Consider the following 21,256-nt stretch of genomic DNA (forward strand, 5'->3'; position numbering starts at 1 on the left):
TCTATTAATATGTTTATGTGATGATCTGTGATGGGTATATGTTTATGAAATCCTTCACCGAATACGGGACCACCATATTACTAGTGGTAGACCCCAATGTTCAACAATCTTCAATTTTTACCGAATATTGGCTGTCAAAACAAATGCTAACATTCCAATTTTCAATAACAGTTAACAACAAATACATTATCACAATAACAGATAACAAAATCCTAATAGTCCAATAACAGCTAACAATGAATAAGACAATAACAGCTAACAGCAAATATATTTTCAGAATAACATATAACAAAGAATCAAATTGCCCCATAACAGCATAACAGTTAAACCCCTTGCCCCCCTCATATATGTAGCGGATCATACCCCAAATCACTGATACAGTTATCAAACATGCATAAATGCATTTTAATATATGATGTAATTAAAAAGGAGGGTAATTTTTATATAAAATCTCGCAAAAATTATGACCTATATTTTTGGCACATCCCCGCATACCCAATAATAGAAAGTTACCACCCTCCCACCCCCACACCCATACCACCCCGTGACCCTATATTCTTTTTATTGTCATAAAACTACTGATATTGATTAAACAAGAGCAGGAGAATTTGAAGTAAGTGAAAATTATAAATGAAAAAAATCTTTACAATACTGCAAAAAAACTGGGACTATTATACTAAAATTAAGTCCCAGAAAAAAACTAAAAGCCGGGAAAGAAAAAAAAGGGGGGCAATGCCTCAAGTACCTGTGTTGTATTGACTTGTCTTAAGAAAACATTGGTGAATTCTCTCAATATAGGGACAATAATTGAAACAATATCTTATGTTACCGGTTTATAACAGACTTTGATAAATAGTATAGTTAAAGCTCCTCATAGAATGAGACCAGTTCAGCATGTTTCTGTCCCCTACCTAAAGGTCTCCCAATAATTACAGCTGACCTTTTCACAATGTTTACCCGTCTTGCAAAGCCAAATCATGACATACGGTCAATTTTACAGAAATCATTTTCTATCTCATCACAGGTAATGTAATTATTCACAGATCAACCCATTCGCAGGTTTTGTGAAGGTCAAAGCCAATAATTTGTCAAAGTAGCGACCGTAGCCGGTGACGGTGTGGGAAAAATTAAATTTTGTAAACTAAATGACTAAAATTATGTATGGATTACCTGGAAACAGTATATATGTTCCTGGAACTCGCATTAAACATGAAAAAGGCATCATCATCATCATGACATAAGTAGTGGATCCAGAGATTTTTTATTATGGAAAAGGGGAGCTGGGGAGGAGGACTTAATAGAGTGGGGCGCCAATATTCGCCGGGGATACAATTTTGACGTTTTATGATTTTGAAGTGTAAAAACTTCAAAGGATGGCTGAAATCGGAGAAATATACCAGTAAATAATATATTTGTAACAAATATGATCATTTTTTAAACTTAGACAAAATTTCGGCACTTACTGCAAAGGACCGAAAAAAGGACAACGACTTACGGCCAATTTCCCGAATGAAAAACACAACATCAAAGAAGTATTTCTTAGTAATTCTTTGACTGATTGCCCTAAATTTAAGTTTATTTAACACCTTTGAAATGTCGATCTGCAATTCATCTATGTTGGTTGCTTAAAGCCTAGTGGCAAATATTTCATGCATATTCAGGACGAGAACAAGTTCACAATAAAAACTATAGGTAGGTCTTGAAATGATAGAGGACATCTGTTATGATGGTCGGGGAAATTTGGACTGCCACTGTAAAATGAGGGTATATTGGATAGGGACAGAAATTTTGCCTTGCAACAGGCTACCTACGGACCCCTCAAAGAGTTGTTGCAATGGTTCTTCACATGCAAAGAGCGTGGCACTCTCCTTACACGAGGCATCAGATTTAACGTCACCAATCTGACCGGACGTGAATGCAAACTTGATACATCCCGCACAGCCAAACGGACGCCCCACTTCAGCAAGCGTTTACTGCCAGTCGGAAGAAGACCAAGTGCACATATTTCTATTCCCCAGTCACCCTTGGGGGTCATATAATGAAATTGAATTGATAAGTCTTGTTTAAAGCTGCAGTTATTTGATTTTAAATAGATGTATAAAAACGGCGAATATGTCTCCCCTTTGACAAAACATCAGGAAATTTCAAATAGCCTTTAATCTAACTTTTCAGATGATTTTTTTTCAAAGAGACATGTTTTCAAGCTAAGAATATTTTGCTTTTCATGTTATCTTCATATAGAAATAGTATATTAACTTCAAAAACATAAAGACCTCAACATAAACTACAGAAAACATGGTTTTTTGTGGCGTAATGAGCACCCCACTCTACCTGTAAGATACCTGTAAGATCGTTGTAGGGCTCATATGGAAGGATCCTATCCTTTTTAGCCCACCATATTTTGGTACATTTTCAAAACTGATACAATCATCAATCCTGCATGATTTGGTGCAATATTTCACACAATTAAAAAGTTATATAGAAAACTATTTGTGTCCTCATCAATTACTTAAAGTTCTGATACATGACTGACTCCCATTGACAGTCTATACCAATTTTAAAAGCTTCCACAATTTTTGATGAAATAACTTCAACTGGTAGGTTATTCCTTAATAAAACATTGTGAGAAATGTCTTAATCGAAAAGAAGTGTTACGTCTAGGTTTTGCTAATTTCCAATTATTCCCACGGGTATTTGTACTGATGACAGTAAAAAATCTTTCATAAGATATATCTTCGATTCCTTTTAATATTTTAAAAGCTTGTATCATATCACCTCTTCGCCTTCTTTTTTTTTTTTTTTTATAAAATAAATCTTTTATTGCACATTTCTCTGCTGATTACAACTTACTCGACTCACAGCATTCAGTCTGGCCTTGCGGTCATAAAACTTTCGAGTCAGTTTTTTGTACTCATACTCCAAAATCAACCAATCAAAATGCTGGATTTCATCTTTCGAGCCTGATTTTTGTGCTCCGAGCACCGAGCAAAGTTTTATGACTTCAACCCCAGGTATCCCTGTAAATTAGTTACTGTTTAACCAGGGAGATTATACAGTAAAAATTATTTCTATTAAATGTGATTAGTTATACAATATTAATATATAAATACATTCATTTTGACAATTTGTTTTTTACAGTTTCGTCATATTACATAATTACAGAATTTGTACTATTTATTGTCCGATATTGTTTATAAATTAATCGTTGGCCTCTTCTTCTTTCATACATTCCATGTGCGTTCGTACCAACGCAACGTATAGTCTTAAAAATGTATATTGATCTTTAAAGTTAAAAGTTTGGTTAATCAGCCCAAGTATACTATTGGCTTTAATAATTTTACTTGATATATGTTGTGAAAATTTAAGATCATTTTGACAAATAATTCCAAGATCCTTTTCTTGTTCATCTTTAGTGATAGCAATATTGTTCATGGTAGAAACATTTTCAGGATCATTTCTTCCATAGTGGATTTGTTTACATTTGTTCACATTAAATGTCTAGATCATTTTGTAAAACATCAGATTTAGAAGTAGGTGCATAAATTTTGGTATCGTCTGCGAAAATTTTTACTATAGACTCCACAACATCTGGTAAATCATTTATGAATATAATAAAAAATACAGGTCCTAGTACACTGCATTGAGGCACTCCACTAATTACATTTTGCCAGTCAGATTTTTCTCTTTTCACCGCAAATTGTTGTTGACATTCTGTTAAAAAGTCAGTTATCCATTCTAATATAGATCCATGAATACTGTATGAATACAGTTTCTTTAATAATCTTTTATGTGGCACTTTATCGAAAGCTTTGGCAAAATCGAGATATAATGTGTCCCAGGATATATTATTATCCATATATAATGACCAGTCTTCCATAACATAAAGTAATTGTAATATACATGATCTATCAGAGCAAAAACCAAACTGTGAGTCTGATTACAAATTATTGGTTATTTAAAAGTGATCAATCATTTCCTTCCATATAACCTTTTCCAAAGTTTTGCAAACAATTGAAGTTAGACTGACCGGTCTGTAATTTCCCGCATCCAGTTTACTACCTTTATTCCTTAAAAGTGGGGTAACTCTAACATCTTTCCATTCTCTAGGAATTTTTCCAGTGTCAATGGACTTTTGAAATGTCAAAGTCAAAGGTTTTGAAAATGTAATTGCCATGTCTCTTTACTATTAACGGATGAATATTATCTGGACCCATAGACTTGCTTCCATTTAATAAAAGTAGATATTTTTCAACTGTGTCTTGATTGATCACAAAGTGGTCTAAAGATCATGATTCAAAATTTCTCTCTTCAATATTAGGTATATCATTTGGATTTTCAGCAGTAAATACAGTGGTAAAAAAGTCATTTAACACAGTCGCTTTTTCCTTGTCAGTAGTAGTTAAGTTCCCATTTGGTTTCATGAGGTTTGATACTGCTGATTTTGATTTCACTTACTTTTGACATGCAATTGTATGTCCAAAAATGTTTCGGCTCAGTTTTAACTTTCGATGCCACTAACTTCTCATATTCCTTTTTTGCTTTTCCAACGTTCTCATTTGTCCTGTTTCTATCATCTTTATAAAAATCAAAATCTACTGCTCGTCTAGTAGCCTGGTATCTTGACCAGGCCTTTTGTTTGCGTTTTATATTGCTCAGACAATCAAATGTTAGCCATAATGGTTTAGGTTGACAACCCGGTTTAAGATTAGTTTTTGGTACATATGTTTCTACACATTTTTTATATTTATCAGAAAATATTTTCCACATCTCGCTTATGTCTTTATCTTCAAAAGAACTATCCCAATCAAAATTGCTAAAGACTTAAGTCTTCAGAAAATTTTTCAAAGTCACATTTGGAATATTTATATATTTCGATTTACCAGTTTCATATTCATTGAAAGAGTAAAAGTCAAATGTAATGGTAGCATGATCACTAAGTCCCAGTGGAGCATCAATATTAATATTGTCAATATTGCTTTCATCTTTTGTAATAACTAAATCTAGAGTTCTACACATCTGATTTTCCCTAAATCTTGTAGGTTTATCTACATCATGTATACGTTGATATAGAAAATTGTCATGTAAAGCTTCAATAAAAGTATGTTCGTAATGGTCCTCAGAGTGAGGTGAAGTCCAAAAATTCCAATCAATATCATGCATATTAGTCTCCTGTTATTAAATTATTGTTATACAATCAAGCTGCTTCATTCAAAAGTCCAATAATATTTAAACACAAGTTTTGATCTGATGGGCTTCTGTATCTTGAGCCTATCAACACAGTCTTATTGTCTTTTACCCAATTACACCATGAAGCATCATCATAAAGCAAATTCATATATTCATTTGGTGAGACGCAAATGACTTTTTGCATAAATAATAACTCCCCTTCCTGTATTTTTACTCGGATAAGCTGTATAGCCTTCAATGTTAAATAATGGAGAAGTGCAATCTATATCAATATTTGTTTTAGGCAAAACTTCTGTTATAAGATAAAATCTGGTTTCACGATCTGTATTTGTGCTTCAAGTTCATCAATATTTTATTACGTAATTGATCAGCATTGGTGTACATACACTTAAGTTAACTTTGTTTACAATTAAAGGGTTGTCTGTACTTTCGGAAGTACTATATAATAAGGGTTATTGCATGAATATTGGGGATTATTGTCCCGCGTAGAATTTTATATTGCACGAGCTTGCGAGTGCAATATATGTTCTACGAGGGACAATATTCCCAAATATTCATGCAATAACCCTTTTATTGTATAGCAATATAATATTTGAAAGTAAAAATTGTTTTAAACTAAAATTTGGTCGTTGGTGACGTCATGAATTTTGAAGATTTATTGCACTAGTGCAATATAAGAATTTATTGCACGCTAACTTTTGGTTACTTTCTGTGGGAAATATTATATTGCTATACAATAATATCACTTATCACACTACCATAATCGTTTATATCATCAGTTTCACTTGCATTGTCATTTTCTGCATTATCAAAATTATTATCAAAATTATTAAAAAATGCATTATCTTGCATACTATCGTTAGTACTTTTGGATGTACTGTATATATGCAAAAGAGGTACTCCCTTCATCTAGTCCAATAATTTAAGACTTGGGAGTTTCATATCATTTACATTCATTTACCTTCAACTTGTTTTATCAGATATTTTATTTTACTATCAAGGTTAAAACCCTTATTTCAACATTGATAGTAAAAAAAAAAATCCAATGGAGCAATTTTTGAAGGCCTTGCTCAAATACTTAAAAGATCTTTGAACAATCAGTTTCTTTGATGAATTAATGAGATGAAACATTGATCTCTAATAAAAAAAATATGAGCTAACCTGGGAAAAATCATTAAAGGCATTGATATTACATCTCAAAACTTGAGAATTTTCGTGGGATTGTAAGAAAAATTTACTTATTCAAGTGAAATTTTGTGAAAATTAAGGGGAGATTATTCAAACCTCATAATAATCTTATGTGTATTTTTTTTTTACTTCTTCAAGTAAGTATAAATTTCATGAACAAGAAGTACCCCTGACTGACTGTGTTTTACTACCTTATGTAGAAACACTTTGATGGAATATTTAGGCATTCATGGAAGCATGTCTGGAGCTGGCCCTCTCTTAGGATCTGCCCCCCTCTTAGGATCTGCCATTGATAATCACTTCTCATTAATGTATTTGAATCTCAGGTAATACATTTATATAGACTTTTAACGGCCATCAAATCATAGACTCTCAGTATTCTTGTTAATGGTGTTAAAATCCTTCAGGTATTAACTAATAACCACCATCCTCATGATCTCTTCTTAGTAATATTACACACATATATTTGAATCTTCCAGGTGAAAAATAATCACCAACATCCCCATCGTCACCATCCTGTTCACCACCATCAACATCCTGTCCACCATTCACCACATAAAGTTGCAGTACTGGGAGCAGGAGGGGCTGTTGCTCAGCCATTGTCTCTACTACTGAAAAATTCCTCCAAAGTTGGCAGGCTATGTTTGTACGATGTTGTTCACTCACCAGGTGTCGCTGCAGACTTAAGTCACATAGATACAAGAACTGTTGTTACTGGTTACCTAGGCAATGTACAGCTGGAGCCCTGTCTATCAAAATCTGATGTTGTACTTATAACAGCTGGAATTCCTAGAAAACCAGGTAAATTAAATGATCAATTGACAATCGGCAAACACACTACACATAAAACTTATACCACCACTGTTGAAATGTTACAGGCATTTTGTGCATTCTATTGCAATCTTTATTTAACAACCTTTTTCATTGGCTTAAATTTATCCTCAAATCAACTAAAGACAATATATCCAAATATGAATCATTGGCAATTATATTACTACATCTTCTTATTTTTAGCTCACCTGACCTGAAAGGTCAAGTAAGCTTTTCTCATCACTTGTCGTCCGTCATCTTTCGTCTGTAAACTTTTACAAAAATCTTCTCCTCTGAAACTACTGGGCCAAATTTAACCAAACTTGGCCACAATTATCCTTGGGGTATTTAGTTTAAAAAATGTGTCCGATGACCTGGCCATCAAACCAAGATGGCCGCCATGGCTAGAAATAGAACACAGGGGTAAAATGTATATTTTGGCTTATATCTTTGAAACCAAAGCATTTAGAGCAAATCTGACGTGGGTAAAATTGTTGATCAGGTCAAAATCTATCTGCCCTGAAATTTTCAGACGAATCAGACAACCTGTTGTTGGGTTGCTGCCCCTGAATTGGTAATTTTAAGGAAATTTTGCAGTTTTAGGTTATTATCTTGAATACTATTATAGATAGAGATAAACTGTAAACAGCAATAATGTTCAGCAAAGTAAGACCTACAAATAAGTCAACATGACCAAAATTGTCAGTCAACCCCTTAAGGAGTAATTGCCCTTTATAGTCAATTTTTAACAACTTTTCGTCATTTTTTTAACTTGTACAAAAATCTTCTTCTCTGAAACTATTGGCCAAGTTTAACCAAACTTGGCCACAATCATTACTAGGGTATCTATTTAAAAAAAAGTGTCAAATGACCCCGCCTACCAACCAAGATGGCTGACATCAGTAAATACAGTAACAGGTGAACGACACAGGCTCTTGAGAGCCTCTAGTTATATTTTTCATGTTTTTCAAATAGGTATGACTGAAGACGAACAGTTCAACACAAATGCTGGAATTGTCAAAGATTTAGTGTCTGCCTGTGCAGATTTTTGTCCAAAAGCAATGATCTGTATCATTACCAACCCTGTAAGTACAATGAAAAGTAAGAAAAGAGGTAAAAATATGAGTGCCAAATGAGGATAAATATAAAAAAAGAAGATGTGGTATGATTGCCGATGAGAAAACTTTCCACAAGAGACCAAATGACATATAAATTAGATCTATTGGTCACCGTGAGGCCTTCAACAATGAGCAAAGCCTATACCACATAGTCAGCTATAAGAGGCCCTGAAATGACAATGTAAAACAATTCACATGAGAAAACTAACAGCCTAATTTATGTACAAAAAATGAACGAAAAATAAAGTCTGTTTGTACTAATTCTTATAGATTTAAAAGTCATGATTTAAGTCAAACTTTAATATATAATAAGAATAAGAATAAATAGAGATGTGGGACTATATTCCAACAAGATTTCTACTTTAAAACACAAAAAAGCAAGGTAAGACACATAGATGACAATATATCATTTTTAACAATGTCAAGATTAAGATCGTAACTAGTCTAGATAAGTATCAAGAATTTTTCTTTCCCACCAACAACTTTTTAAAGGACACACTTTAATGTTAACAAAAAACTAATTCAAAGGATCTAAGGTGCAATAATTAATTTTAAAACAACTAAACATGCCATGACATGCTATAAGAAGAAAATACACTTGAACATGTTAAAGGACTATTCTCATTTTAGTTACTTTATAAATGACATTACCAGTTAAGGATGATCTTAAATGTTTTAGGTAAATTCAACATTGCCACTTGCTGCTGAAGTTCTAAAGAAAAAGGGTGTGTTTGATGAGAAGCGGTTGTTCGGAATGACGGCATTAAACTTATCCAGGGCTAAAGCATTTGTGGCAGAAGCAGTGGTAATGTCAGTTTAGCCAAGCTTAGCAAATAGTGGGAGATATTATGGACATAATTGTGCAAATCGTGATACAAGCATGAAATTTGGTATAAATGTTAACTAAATGATACTTATAAAAAATTCGCTGCTGGCCAGAAAAAAAAATCATTTTTTCAAGATGGCCACCACACATTTTGAAAATGGCGTCATATCAAATTAGCCATTATTTGTTAATCCTTTGAAAGGTGTGTTTTATGTAAAATCCATTATAAGTTTTGATAAAAAGCAAATGACAGTTCATAAATAACCACTAGACAATACATTAATGAAACTATAGGTGACTTCCGGTTTCAAAATGTCGGCAAAAGAGTAAAAAATTTCGATTTTTTTTACTTTCAAGCAATTTTACAAGGGATTTTAATCCTTGAAAGATGTGTAATGTATAATCCAATGTAAGTTATGATAAAACGTTAAAAACAGCTCCTTAGTACGACAAAACAACACTTAAATGAAGAAAAATAGTGGTTTCCGGTTCCTAATTAGAGGCAAAAAACGTAGAATAATTTTCATCAACTTAACAAATAATTACACAAGCATGAAATACAAGCATGAAATTTGGTATAAAGGTGGACTAAATGATAAGTAAAAGAAATCAGGTGCTGGCCATCAAATATTTCCATTTTTTCAAGATGGCCACCGATAATTTTGCAAATGGAGTCATATCCAGTTGAAATCCTTGAAAGTTGTGTTATAGGTATAATCCAATGTAAGTTTTTATAAAGCGTTAATAACAGTTCCTAAAGTACGAAAAAACAACACATAAATGACAAAAAAGAGTGATTTCCGGTTTCAAAATGGCGGCCAAATTTTTTAATTTTTGTTAAGATTAAATGCCTAATTTTGATAGAAAGACAGGTTCGTTATCTTATAATTATGTGACAGTAGCCAATAACAAAACTCGTACAAGGAAGGACAGAACGGTAGCATTTACAGTCACCAACACAACTGGAATTTTCGCCTCCGAATTTCAAAAGTTCCCGACAGGAGGATGCAACTTTAATGGCAGCCGTAGAAATCCTTTTTGGTTCCCAACTGTCATCGATTTTTTTCTTTCATCCAACCCCAGTGTTCATGAATTGGTACATAAATCAGGCTGAGCCCAAACTTATCCGCCTTGATACGCTGCTCTTTGGATGTGCTCCGGAAAAAAAAACTCTTGTAGGCGGAACGACATAACAATGCCGCTGCTACCTGGGTAAACATTTACATCGTGCCTCGTTAACAGCAAGTAGTGATGTTGTTCTGTCAGATATGATGCAAACAAATGCTTCATTTATGTCCATGTATGTGTCCTTATACTTCAGTAAAGAAATACGTACGTCCCTTACATGTTGAAATACTTCCCATGTCATCCAAACTGACTTATTCCCTTAGTGTCACATCCACTGAATTAATGAAAGGAAGAGTAGCTATACGAGGACAAAATGCATTTGATATATCACGTACAGGAAGTCATCAAAAGTCTTCATTCCTGCCAAAACCTTTTCTCAGTTTGTTCCACCACATTTTTGGAGTGCTGCAATTCTTAATACTACTACATCTGTGTCGGTGCTACCTTAAATAACAGTCTTACAACAATTTTCATAATCATGCCGATCATGGACAAACATTCGTATATCTGCTTCTCCATGCTTACAAGGGGTAGCTGGAAAGTATCCTTATTAGTCTATATAAAAGCATTTCTGTCGGCAAAAAAATCGTTTCGTTGTCATCTTCATAGAGAAAACTACTCCAGAACCCAACTTTTGTCTTTTTAGTAAATCTAACACAATGTCTACTCTTGAATACTTATCGATGAAAGATTTTATTTAAGATCGTATGACACAAGTGCAAAATCATCCAATATTGTTGCCCTACAAGGTGGCCTGGAATTAACCATTGCTGCCCCATCAACGGTAAATGCGTCAGAATTTGGATCTGCAAATTGCAAAATGTTTCAAGTGTATCCATTTGCACCGATTTCATACCACTGTTTAAAATGACATCCGAAGACAAAAACGGAGGAGCAGTTTGTCTTTATGGATTAAGAAATATTCCAAATCAGTTTGTCCACTGCGACAAGAAATAAAAGTCTAGAAAAGATATCTACAAAACGTTTACAGTTTTATTTTACCGACATAATAGGAAGTTGTTCTTTTTGATCTGGTTATAAGAAACCGGTTCTCCTTCGTTTTGTATTTGCTTTAAACGATCTTCAAATTATTTGCCTTTGATCTTTTAAGAGAAATCCTTTGTGTTCATTAAGTCGTTCATCTATTATAAAATGCCTCAAACCACTAGATCTTGCAAATTTATCTGATAGTCTACTGACTTCTGGTCCAGCTACCATTAATACGTCTAAATGGGGTCTTCGGTTAAACCTATGACAACACATCGCCCTTTACAATTGTATGATTTTGAGTTTTTTGTCTGATCAATTGTTTTATAAGAAAAATATTTGCTGGTCTTACGTACATTGCAATTATCATTTTCAAAATCAATTGCCACCTGTGGGTGACGTAAGAGAAGGGAAGCCATATCTTGAAAAAGGTCGGTAGCGATCGAGAATATGTTACACGATCAAGACCTAAATGAATACGGTATCATGCTTTATATGGACTGATTGTACAAAATCTGACTTATGAAATGAGCATACTACCAAATTCACAAGAAGTTTTTATTTTATAATTGAACGCCAGGAATTGAACTGTGGTAGAGATGACTATATTTTCTTACACCAGTCTATCAAATCATTTAACGTCACAGAGTAATGACATGATTATAACTTCTGTGTTTACCTTTCTTAAGCCGATATATACAATCCAAGCTAAAACACATAGAGTTATCTGATGCGCGTGTCTAGTGCTAGGTACATTTGAACATACATACAAGAATATGCCGTTCTAGGTGTTGCAATAATGGTTTTAGTGAGGACATATGTCTATCTACTTTCACGTAATATATCACCCAGAAATTTATAACAAGTCATTTCAATGTGAAATCCACCTCAAATGACGATAAACTTATCTTCTTTGTACAAATCAGGCGATTCCCACTGATTATCCATTACCAAAAGTGACTGATCTGCCGTTAATATTGATGTTTTTTTCGTATTAACCACATTTTCCGTCTTATCCATCAAGTGCCTGATCATTGCAACTGAATGGGCTTGTTTTTAAACAGTGGCATCATAGATTTTACACTAACTTGCTTTTTAAAGTAATGAGATGAACTACGGTTTGCCCTGGTAGTGCATACAAATGACTCATTATGTCTATAAAGAGTTTGCACATGCGCAAAATTATCAATTCGTGTCATAAACTTGAAGAATGTTATTAAACCAAATCATAATATCATTGAAAATCCCAAATCACTTATTTTATAGTAAATAGTTGAAATATTTTTTAATGAATTTTGTTAATTTTTTCGCGCATGCGCAAACCCTGTATATGTTAAATACTCATGTCTAGTGAATTATTCACATGTAAGGAAGGTAGCTCCCAAACCTGACAGCTGTTTTTCACTAAAAGAAGGTAAACGAAATGTTTTCCAGAAAAAAATCAGTATTTTCAAACTGAAAAAACAGTCATTTTAGAAAACGACGGTGGCCATTTTGAAAAAATGATTTTTTTTAATGGCCAGCAGTTGTTTCTTTAAAAGTACATAATAATGATGCTTTGTGGTAATTTTCATGCTTGTATCATCATTTGCACAATTCCCTCGATTTTGCCTGCTAATATCTTCCACTAAAAGGGATGATCAAGTTTTTGGTCTATTTAAAGCAGCTGGACTTATATATATATATATATGCAGTTTTTCTGTTTGAAAGTCACTTTAAATTTATTTTTAAAGACTTTTTGCAGTAAACCTATTAAAGAAGACATATTTTTACTATAATATACAATTTGGTCACTATTAGCTTTTGAAAAGTAAATAATCACAAATTATTTTATTTTAGATATCATGTATATTGTATAGGTTTTAAATATATATGTAAATGAAAACAAACAAAGAATATAGAGGAGTAGATGATATGAAAAATAAAGTTCATTGTCATATTATATTTATACACAAGCTTAATTTTCAGGGATGTAATGTCACCAAGCTAGTGGTACCAGTTGTTGGGGGAAATAGTGGTATTACTATTGTACCTCTAATATCACAAAGTATACCTCCTGTAGATTTATCACAGGTAAGTACCAGTAATGTCACCAAGCTAGTGGTACCAGTTGTTGGAGGAAATAGTGGTATTACTATTGTACCTCTAATATCACAGAGTATACCTCCTGTAGATTTATCACAGGTAAATACCAGTTATGTCTTCAAGCTAGTGGTACCAGCTGTTGGAGGAAATAGTGGTATTACTATTGTACATCTAATATCACAGAGTATACCTCCTGTAGATTTATCACAGGTAAGTACCAGTCATTCAGTTTAGGATTCCTATACTAATATAATGCTGCATTACCTCCAATAGTGCTAAAAATGGTGTTTATAAATAAATTAATCATGTTGACAAATTTGTTTCCTCCGATTCACTGTCAGTTTAATCATCAGTACCTATAAGGATTTCTTAAAAATGGATGCTTGGACAAGATGTTATGGATATTCTATTTCCTCCAAAAAGTTCATTAGGAGATTTCTGGATTTTAGAATTCCTTCTTTTCTGTGATATCTGAATGTTAACACCTGTTAGTATAAATGATCACTTTGTATTAACAATGATCATTCAATTTAATAACTTGGTTTATTTCATTTTCACCCAGTGTTCTTTGACCATTTTTTATGCCCCACCTACGATAGTAGAGGGGCATTATGTTTTCTGGTCCGTCCGTCTGTTCGTCCGTCCGTCCGTTCGTCCGTCCGTTCGTTCGTCCGTTCATTCGTCCGTCTGTCCCGCTTCAGGTTAAAGTTTTTGGTTGAGGTAGTTTTTGATGAAGTTGAAGTCCAATCGACTTCAAACTTGGTACACATGTTCCCTATGATATGATCTTTCTAATTTTAATGCCAAATTAGAGATTTTACCCCAATTTCACGGTCCACTGAACATAGAAAATGATAGTGCGAGTGGGGCATTCGTGTACTGAGGACACATTCTTGTTTACATCAGAGGCAAGGTAAATATTTTAGGAAGCTCTTTTAATTAAATCTAACTTGGAAGGAACCAAGATTAAAAAAGTATCATCATTACTGTGTTTACACACTGGTAGAAAATGGACTATGTTTTATTCAGGAAGAAAGAAAGAAAATAATACAGAAACTACAGAATGCGGATACAGAGATTATTGAGACAAAGGCTTCGACTGTAAGTGATCTTTAGTATACTTGACTTTTTACTTGTACATGTTGCACTTCACAATAAACTTTTTACTTGTACATGTTGCACTTCACAACAAACTTTTTACTTGTACATGTTGCACTTCACAATAAACTTTTTACTTGTACATGTTGCACTTCACAATAAACTTTTTACTTGTACATGTTGCACTTCACAATAAACTTTTTACTTGTACATGTTGCACTTAACAATAAACTTTTTACTTGTACATGTTGCACTTCACATTAAACTATGTGGATGCTGTTAAAAGGTTCTCTGAGCTTGAGGTGTATATATTTTTATACATCATATCTTGATTGGAGAAGAATACTTTTTGATGCAATCTAGCCCTTGTTTATTCAGGGTAGCAATGAATGATAATGCAGTCAAACAATTTTTTCCATGCAAATTTTCAAGGTGAAAAACTTGTTGATTTCCAAAAAATCATTATCTCATAAAAGTTTACTGGTTGCATTTAAATGGATTTTTGCAACCCTTTGATAATAATTTAATTTTGGATGTTGTTATCAGCCCATAGACATAATTTAGTCATGTGACCGTGACGTCATCAACGTTTTTTCATGGTTTTCTACGGTTTAAAATGGAATTTAGAATTAAATTATAAGAAATGACTGTAATATTTTTTCTGTCTATTCCAAATAACATAAAAAATGTGGTGCACACTGTTAAATAACCAGCTTTGCGCGTAATTCAGTGTGCACCATATTTTTTCTGTTGTTTCTTCATAGACAGAAAAAATATTACAGTCATTCCTTAAGTGTGAAAATTGAAGAACATCGTTATATTCTATAAAAAAAAAAGAGAAGACTTACTGTGGATTCATTAATACTCGTTGGGTACCAATATTCTTGGATTTCGTGGGTACAGGAGAACCACAAATTTGAATATTCAACGAAATTACAAATTTTCTATAGGAATGAGTGCAGACTTTGTCAAATCCACTAAATCAAATATCCACCAATATGGAAGTTTTCCTCAAACCACAAAAATAAAAGATTCAACAGTAAGTGTTATGTCCTTTAAATTTGATTAGAGTGTTTTATTTTAATCATAAATACAGATATGTATATGTATATATATATATATTTGAACAGGGTTCAGCAACATTGTCTATGGCACATGCTGCCTCAAAGTTCACACTATCTCTGCTAGCAGCAATAGACGGAGAGGAAGGACAAGTAGAAAGTGCCTATGTAAAGTCAGAGGAGACAACTTCACCTTACTTGGCAACACCACTGTTATTGGGGGTAAGTATATGAGAATGCAAGGTCAAATGAAACAAAAGAAGCGTACATAAAATATCACTGTTACAGGTAGGGTACATGCATATGAAATTTTAACACTCAATAGCAGCTATCATGACAACACCAATGTAATTGAAAGAAAGTAATAGGGGTTTATAAAGTTGCAGGAGTCAAATGCAGCTTACATGACAAAGCCTGTGTTACTGAAAATTAGTAATGGGGAATATATAGTCTGTGGATACAAAAAAAAGGTATCATGACAAGACATGTTTGCTAGAAGAAAGTATAGAGGAAATTCCGAATGATAATAATTTGAGGACTACAGAAACAATGAACGTGTAAAATTACCAAAGACACAACAATGATGTCATTGGTGGCCTTAAGCTGTTTTCTGCTCTTTGGTTAGGTTGTTGTCTCTGTGACATATTCCCTATTTCCTTCTCAATTATATTTACATAAAATCAGAAAATTCAAAAGAAAATTATATGACAAAATACTTATTAACTGTGTTTCATATATAAAATTTTTAGTATAATTTTAATTAAAAAAAATCCTGGAATAAAATTTTCATTCATAGGACAAATTTAAAGCAGAAATGTTGATTTGTTTTCAGGGTGAAGGAATAGTAAAGAATCTTGGCATGTCTAGTTTGGATGAATTTGAGACAGAACTAGTAAAAGCAGCTCTACCTGAATTAGCCAGAAATATTCAGAAAGGAATAGATTATGCTAATAAGTCATAATTGAACCAAATAGAAAAACTGTTTAGTGTATCTGGTATATTATGTTGAGATATTATGACTATGCAGTGGTTGTGCCTTATTGTGCCATTATCTGTGATTTTTGTCCTGTAAAAAGTTAAGATTATCCTTCCCTTTTATAGTTATATATTACAGACAGTTATTTGATTTTACAAAATAAATTGAATTTATAATCAATAATCAGAATACATATGGCGGTAGTCACTAGTAGCCATAAGTTTATAAACATGATAAATGAGGGCTAGGCTAGCATATTTTCAGGGACAAACATTTGAACTGAGATTTTTAGTTCACTTTATAAAGCAGGTTAAGAATTTAAGGGATTTAAATGTAGCTGGCTACCACTGGAAAAGTTTCATGTTTGGTAGACGTAAACAACGAAAAATATTATTGTTTCTCAGGGAGACTTTTTGACATAAATGGCTCAACTGGACAATTTTATTTAGCTTCATTACTAACAATACAGCAAAAGGAAACTAGATAGATTATGTATTTCAGAATATAAAACTTCTTAATTGGTTTGTCTGAAATATTGTAGACATGCATGTTCTCTACTTTCAAAGTCCTATTCAAGAATAATATATGAGTGTTTGAACTGAATATGCTTTTCTGTCCTTTTCTATTGGTGTATTACACACAAGACCTCTCCAAGTTCAAACAATTTGACCCTTCATCATGAGTGAGATAACCAAAATATGTCTAAGTTAATAATGTGATTTCATTTTAACTATTTGGGATATATATATGTATGTATTCAAGAAAAAATTAAAATTTTAATTTTTAGTTAATAACTATGCAACTCTAAAGTGGTAACTGTATTAAGATTTCTGCATATATGAATAAATTTATATATGATGATGCAATCCAAGGACCAATTTTTTCATCAGGAATGTTATGTTTTGTACTTTTACTTATATTTTGACATGTTTGATAACTCGTTTGGTTTGTTTTCTAATATTTTTGTTGTAAATTAATATATTTGATGATTTTTGTACCTGTTTTACCTCTTTTTCACCAGTTTACTTTGTTTTATAAATATTAATCATACATACACAATGTACATGTTTATCCAATACCTGCTTTGTCAAAAGCTGATGCAAAAATCTTGATTCATATATTTGAACAATATATGTAATCATAATTTTGGGGTTACAAGTTGAGCAAAAAAGTGTTCTTGCATTTTATTTTCTATTTATAAGGAAGAAAACTTTTGATTGGTGTATATTAAAACTTTAAGGTGATCTCATTCTTCAAATAAAGGTTGGGTTTGGATTAATTGCAAAGATTTTAGTGTAATACATATATCTGAATAAGTGCCAAGATAATTTTATTCAGAGTGGAGCATTCAATTTCATTGTGATTCTTTCAAAAAATTTGCATTCAACTTGCTAAAAGAGGGACGAAAGATACCAAAGGGACAGTCAAACTCATAAATCTAAAACAAACTGACAACGCCATGGCTAAAAATGAAAAAGACAAACAAACAACAGCACACACGACACAACATAGAAAACTAAAGAATAAACAACACGAACCCCACCAAAAAAATAGGGGTGATCTCAGGTGCTCCGGAAGGGTAAGCTGATTTAATGCATATATTTATGGCAAAACTTCTTAGGTATTATTAATATTTTTTTTTGTAATAGTGCTACAAAAAGCAGTCTCATTCATTGATACATACATTGAAAAACCAAAAACACCTGTCTCTTATGTTTACATTGTACCAGACATTTTGTCTCATTTTTTTTTATATCAATAACTACAGATAGTAATATCTTATCTTTGCTCTATGTGGTCTTTGTGTATATGCCTTTGAGATTCATTCTAGTCTGTTTTTTTCTGACAAACAATTTTTACATCATATTTTACAACTGAATTGGTTTCTTATAGAACAGGTGCTTACTTTGAACATAGTTTAAAGTGGTTTTTATTGAACCCTTAGTTTTCACCTCTGTTTCCAAATTAAGTATATGTTATACAATCTAGAGAAGGCCACACAACATGTCTTGCATGATTTGTCAGTTGTAGTTTTAAGTAACACAACCATGCAAGACCCTCCAATTATTTTGAGCCTGCATCATGTAATTATTGAGATATTGATTGGTTTCAGTTATGTAGTCATAGATTCCCATGTTTTGCATATAACCATACAATAATTATCAATGAAAATTGGTCATGATTTATTTTAAATTGTGAAGGCTATACAAATTATTATGTGATAATGACATCACTAATACCAAACAGGTAAAATTAAATGCATCTAACTAACTTGAATACTTTTTATCCCTGTAAAATGGTTCTGTTGTTACAAAAAACCTTTCCCATTTGGAAACTCTCTCTATCGCTAATTGGCAATTGTTTCCAAATTTGGCTTGAAAAAATGATGTTTTAATTAATAGGTTGTTTTGTGCTCCCTTTGTGAAGACTAATTTAAAGCTGCTGAAGGAAGAAAAATAGATTTCCGATTTGCTCAAATGATTAAAAAATTATGTATATGGATAAATCGTTTTCTCCATAGTATTTAATTCTTGTAAAACGGAATAATTAATGAATGAATTATTATGCCCCACCTACAATAGTAGAGGGGCATTATGTTTTATGGTCTGTGGGTTTGTTCGTCAGTCTGTTTGTTCGTCTGTTCGTCCTTCTGTCCGTTGGTCCCGCTTCAGGTTAAAGTTTTTGGTCAAGATATTTTTTATAGAAGTTGAAATTCTATCAACTTGAAACTCAGTACAAATGTTCCCCAGGATATAATCTTTCTAATTTTTATGCCAAATTAAAGTTTTGACCCCAATAACACGGTCCACTGAACATGGAAAATGATAGTGTGAGTGGGCATCCATGTACTATGGACACATTCTTGTTAATTTTCTATTATATAGGCAATAATTGGTGTGAGAAGTATTTATATATTTTATTAACTTACATAATTGAGATATTAGCATTTTTGGGAATGTACAGTGATTAGTTTCAGCCATTCTCCTATCAATATACATTATATTATGCTCAGGCGCGGATCCAGAGGGGGGGTTCCGGGGGTTGGAACCCCCCCTTTTTTTTGGACGATCAATGCATTTGAATGGGGACATGTAATTGGAACCCCCCTTTTTCCTGGGTTAGGAACCCCCCCTTTTTAAAATGGCTGGATCCACCCCTGATGCTGATATAATTGTAACAATTTCCTTATGATTTTTTAGGCTTAATTGATGATTTTGGATAAAACACATTTGTAGTCCTAGATTCCAATGTTTTGCATATATATACATGTATTAAACAATAAGATAATGATGAAAATTGGTCATGATTTATATTAAATTGTCAAGGCTATATACAAGTTATGATGTGATAATGGTGGGCATCAGTAGTATCAAACTAGTATACCGGTATTCAAATTACATTAATTTGTACCCATCTGACTAATTAAAATACTTTTCCTTTAAAATGGTTCTGTAATTACTAAATGGAAATTGCTCGATAGAACAATGTGTAAATCTTTGTGCTGCAAATTTAAAGCTACTGGAGGAAGAAAAATAGTTGTCTGATTTGCTCAAATGATTATAAATAAATATATATATTATACAATATATTACGTCCGATGTTATTGTGAAATGGAATGATAAATGAAAGAATTATTTATTTTCGATCATATAGGCAATTATTGGTGCAAGAATTATTTATATATTTTATTATTCTTTGTAGTTAACACATTATGTATTTGGGAATGGACTCTAGTATTAAATATTGTTTATGTACTCTTGTTTGTTAATTTTTGTCTTGTGATATGTTCCAAAAAAAGGATAATATAAAACTCTTTGCTAGAGAAAACATCAAATTATCACAAAAATATCCTACATGTTGCAATATAACAGTGCTTCTACCAAGTGAATGTCCTGGCACACTTATCAAATAAACTAAGTACTCTTACCCTTCGATTTTATTTAGGACATAATATGTCAGTATAATAGTCCCAGATTTTACATCTTTAAAATTAAAACAATAAGTCCAGTCACTAACATCTAGGATAATGCTATATTTCTCTGGTGATTAATAAATTCATACATCATTCCAAAGTTCTCGGCTGGCTCTTCTTGAAAGCTTCACACATGCCCAGTTGACAATACCTCAGAAGAACTTATTTCTAATGTGTCACAGTCACGAATTATTTCAACAAAATGTTTCTATATGTGTCTCAAACTCCCTTATATGTTTTGCATGACTTTCCATCTCACTGTGTCGTTTGATCTGTAAACGTGGTGATTCTGCTCTATTCCCGGTTTTGATATTCCGATATTCTGACTCAGTTCAGTTTTGAATTTAAGCTTACTCAGGAGACGCAACCGGTCTCGGTTCTTTCGATTTAATGTAATTCCCTTATTTTTATGCGACCGCAAACATATTTTTGCTTTCTATAATGCTATCATGTCGTCGTCTGCGTCCAAAGACGCATTTAATTTCCAGACAATTACTTTAGTTTCAGTGAATGGATCTCTATAATTTTTTATCAGAAGGTTCAATACCACTAAAGGAAGGTTGGGATTGATTTTCAGGGTTATGGCCCCTACAGTTTAGGAATTAGGGGCCAAAAAAAAGGGGCCAAAATAACCATTTTTGTAGTTTCCACACAATAACTTGTGTTTTAGTGTATGAATCTCTCTGAAATTATACCACAAGTTTTCATATCACAAAGGGATGGTTAGGGGGGGGGGGGATTATGGCTCAAACCATTTAGAAAGTAGGGGCATAAACGGAGGAAAACTAGGTTTTTCTCGTTAATGGACAATTAAGACAA

General features: G+C 32.7%; 1 protein-coding gene across 1 annotated transcript; it reads left to right on the forward strand.

The window, feature by feature from the left end:
• The first annotated feature begins 902 nt into the window (after positions 1–902).
• Positions 903–19,733, forward strand: LOC143075782 (malate dehydrogenase, mitochondrial-like). Its single transcript, XM_076251344.1, has 8 exons — positions 903–1,024; positions 6,855–7,176; positions 8,161–8,270; positions 8,983–9,108; positions 13,213–13,317; positions 14,359–14,430; positions 15,558–15,710; positions 16,321–19,733. Exons 1-8 carry the CDS (start codon positions 950–952, stop codon positions 16,447–16,449), a joined length of 1,092 nt encoding a protein of 363 aa, XP_076107459.1. The 5' UTR covers positions 903–949; the 3' UTR covers positions 16,450–19,733.
• The last annotated feature ends 1,523 nt before the right edge of the window (positions 19,734–21,256 follow it).

This window comes from Mytilus galloprovincialis, chromosome 5 (assembly GCF_965363235.1).
Source record: "Mytilus galloprovincialis chromosome 5, xbMytGall1.hap1.1, whole genome shotgun sequence".
Lineage (NCBI taxonomy): Eukaryota > Metazoa > Mollusca > Bivalvia > Mytilida > Mytilidae > Mytilus > Mytilus galloprovincialis.

What these genes read in the sequence shown, in the direction of transcription:
- LOC143075782 (XM_076251344.1), top strand. Translation starts at nt 950, where the DNA reads ATGTTTACCCGTCTTGCAAAGCCAAATCATGACATACGGTCAATTTTA. An exon ending in TCTGTATCATTACCAACCCT is followed by an intron (nt 8,271 to 8,982) that starts GTAAGTACAATG and finishes TAAATGTTTTAG; the next exon opens with GTAAATTCAACATTGCCACT. An exon ending in CATTTGTGGCAGAAGCAGTG is followed by an intron (nt 9,109 to 13,212) that starts GTAATGTCAGTT and finishes CTTAATTTTCAG; the next exon opens with GGATGTAATGTCACCAAGCT.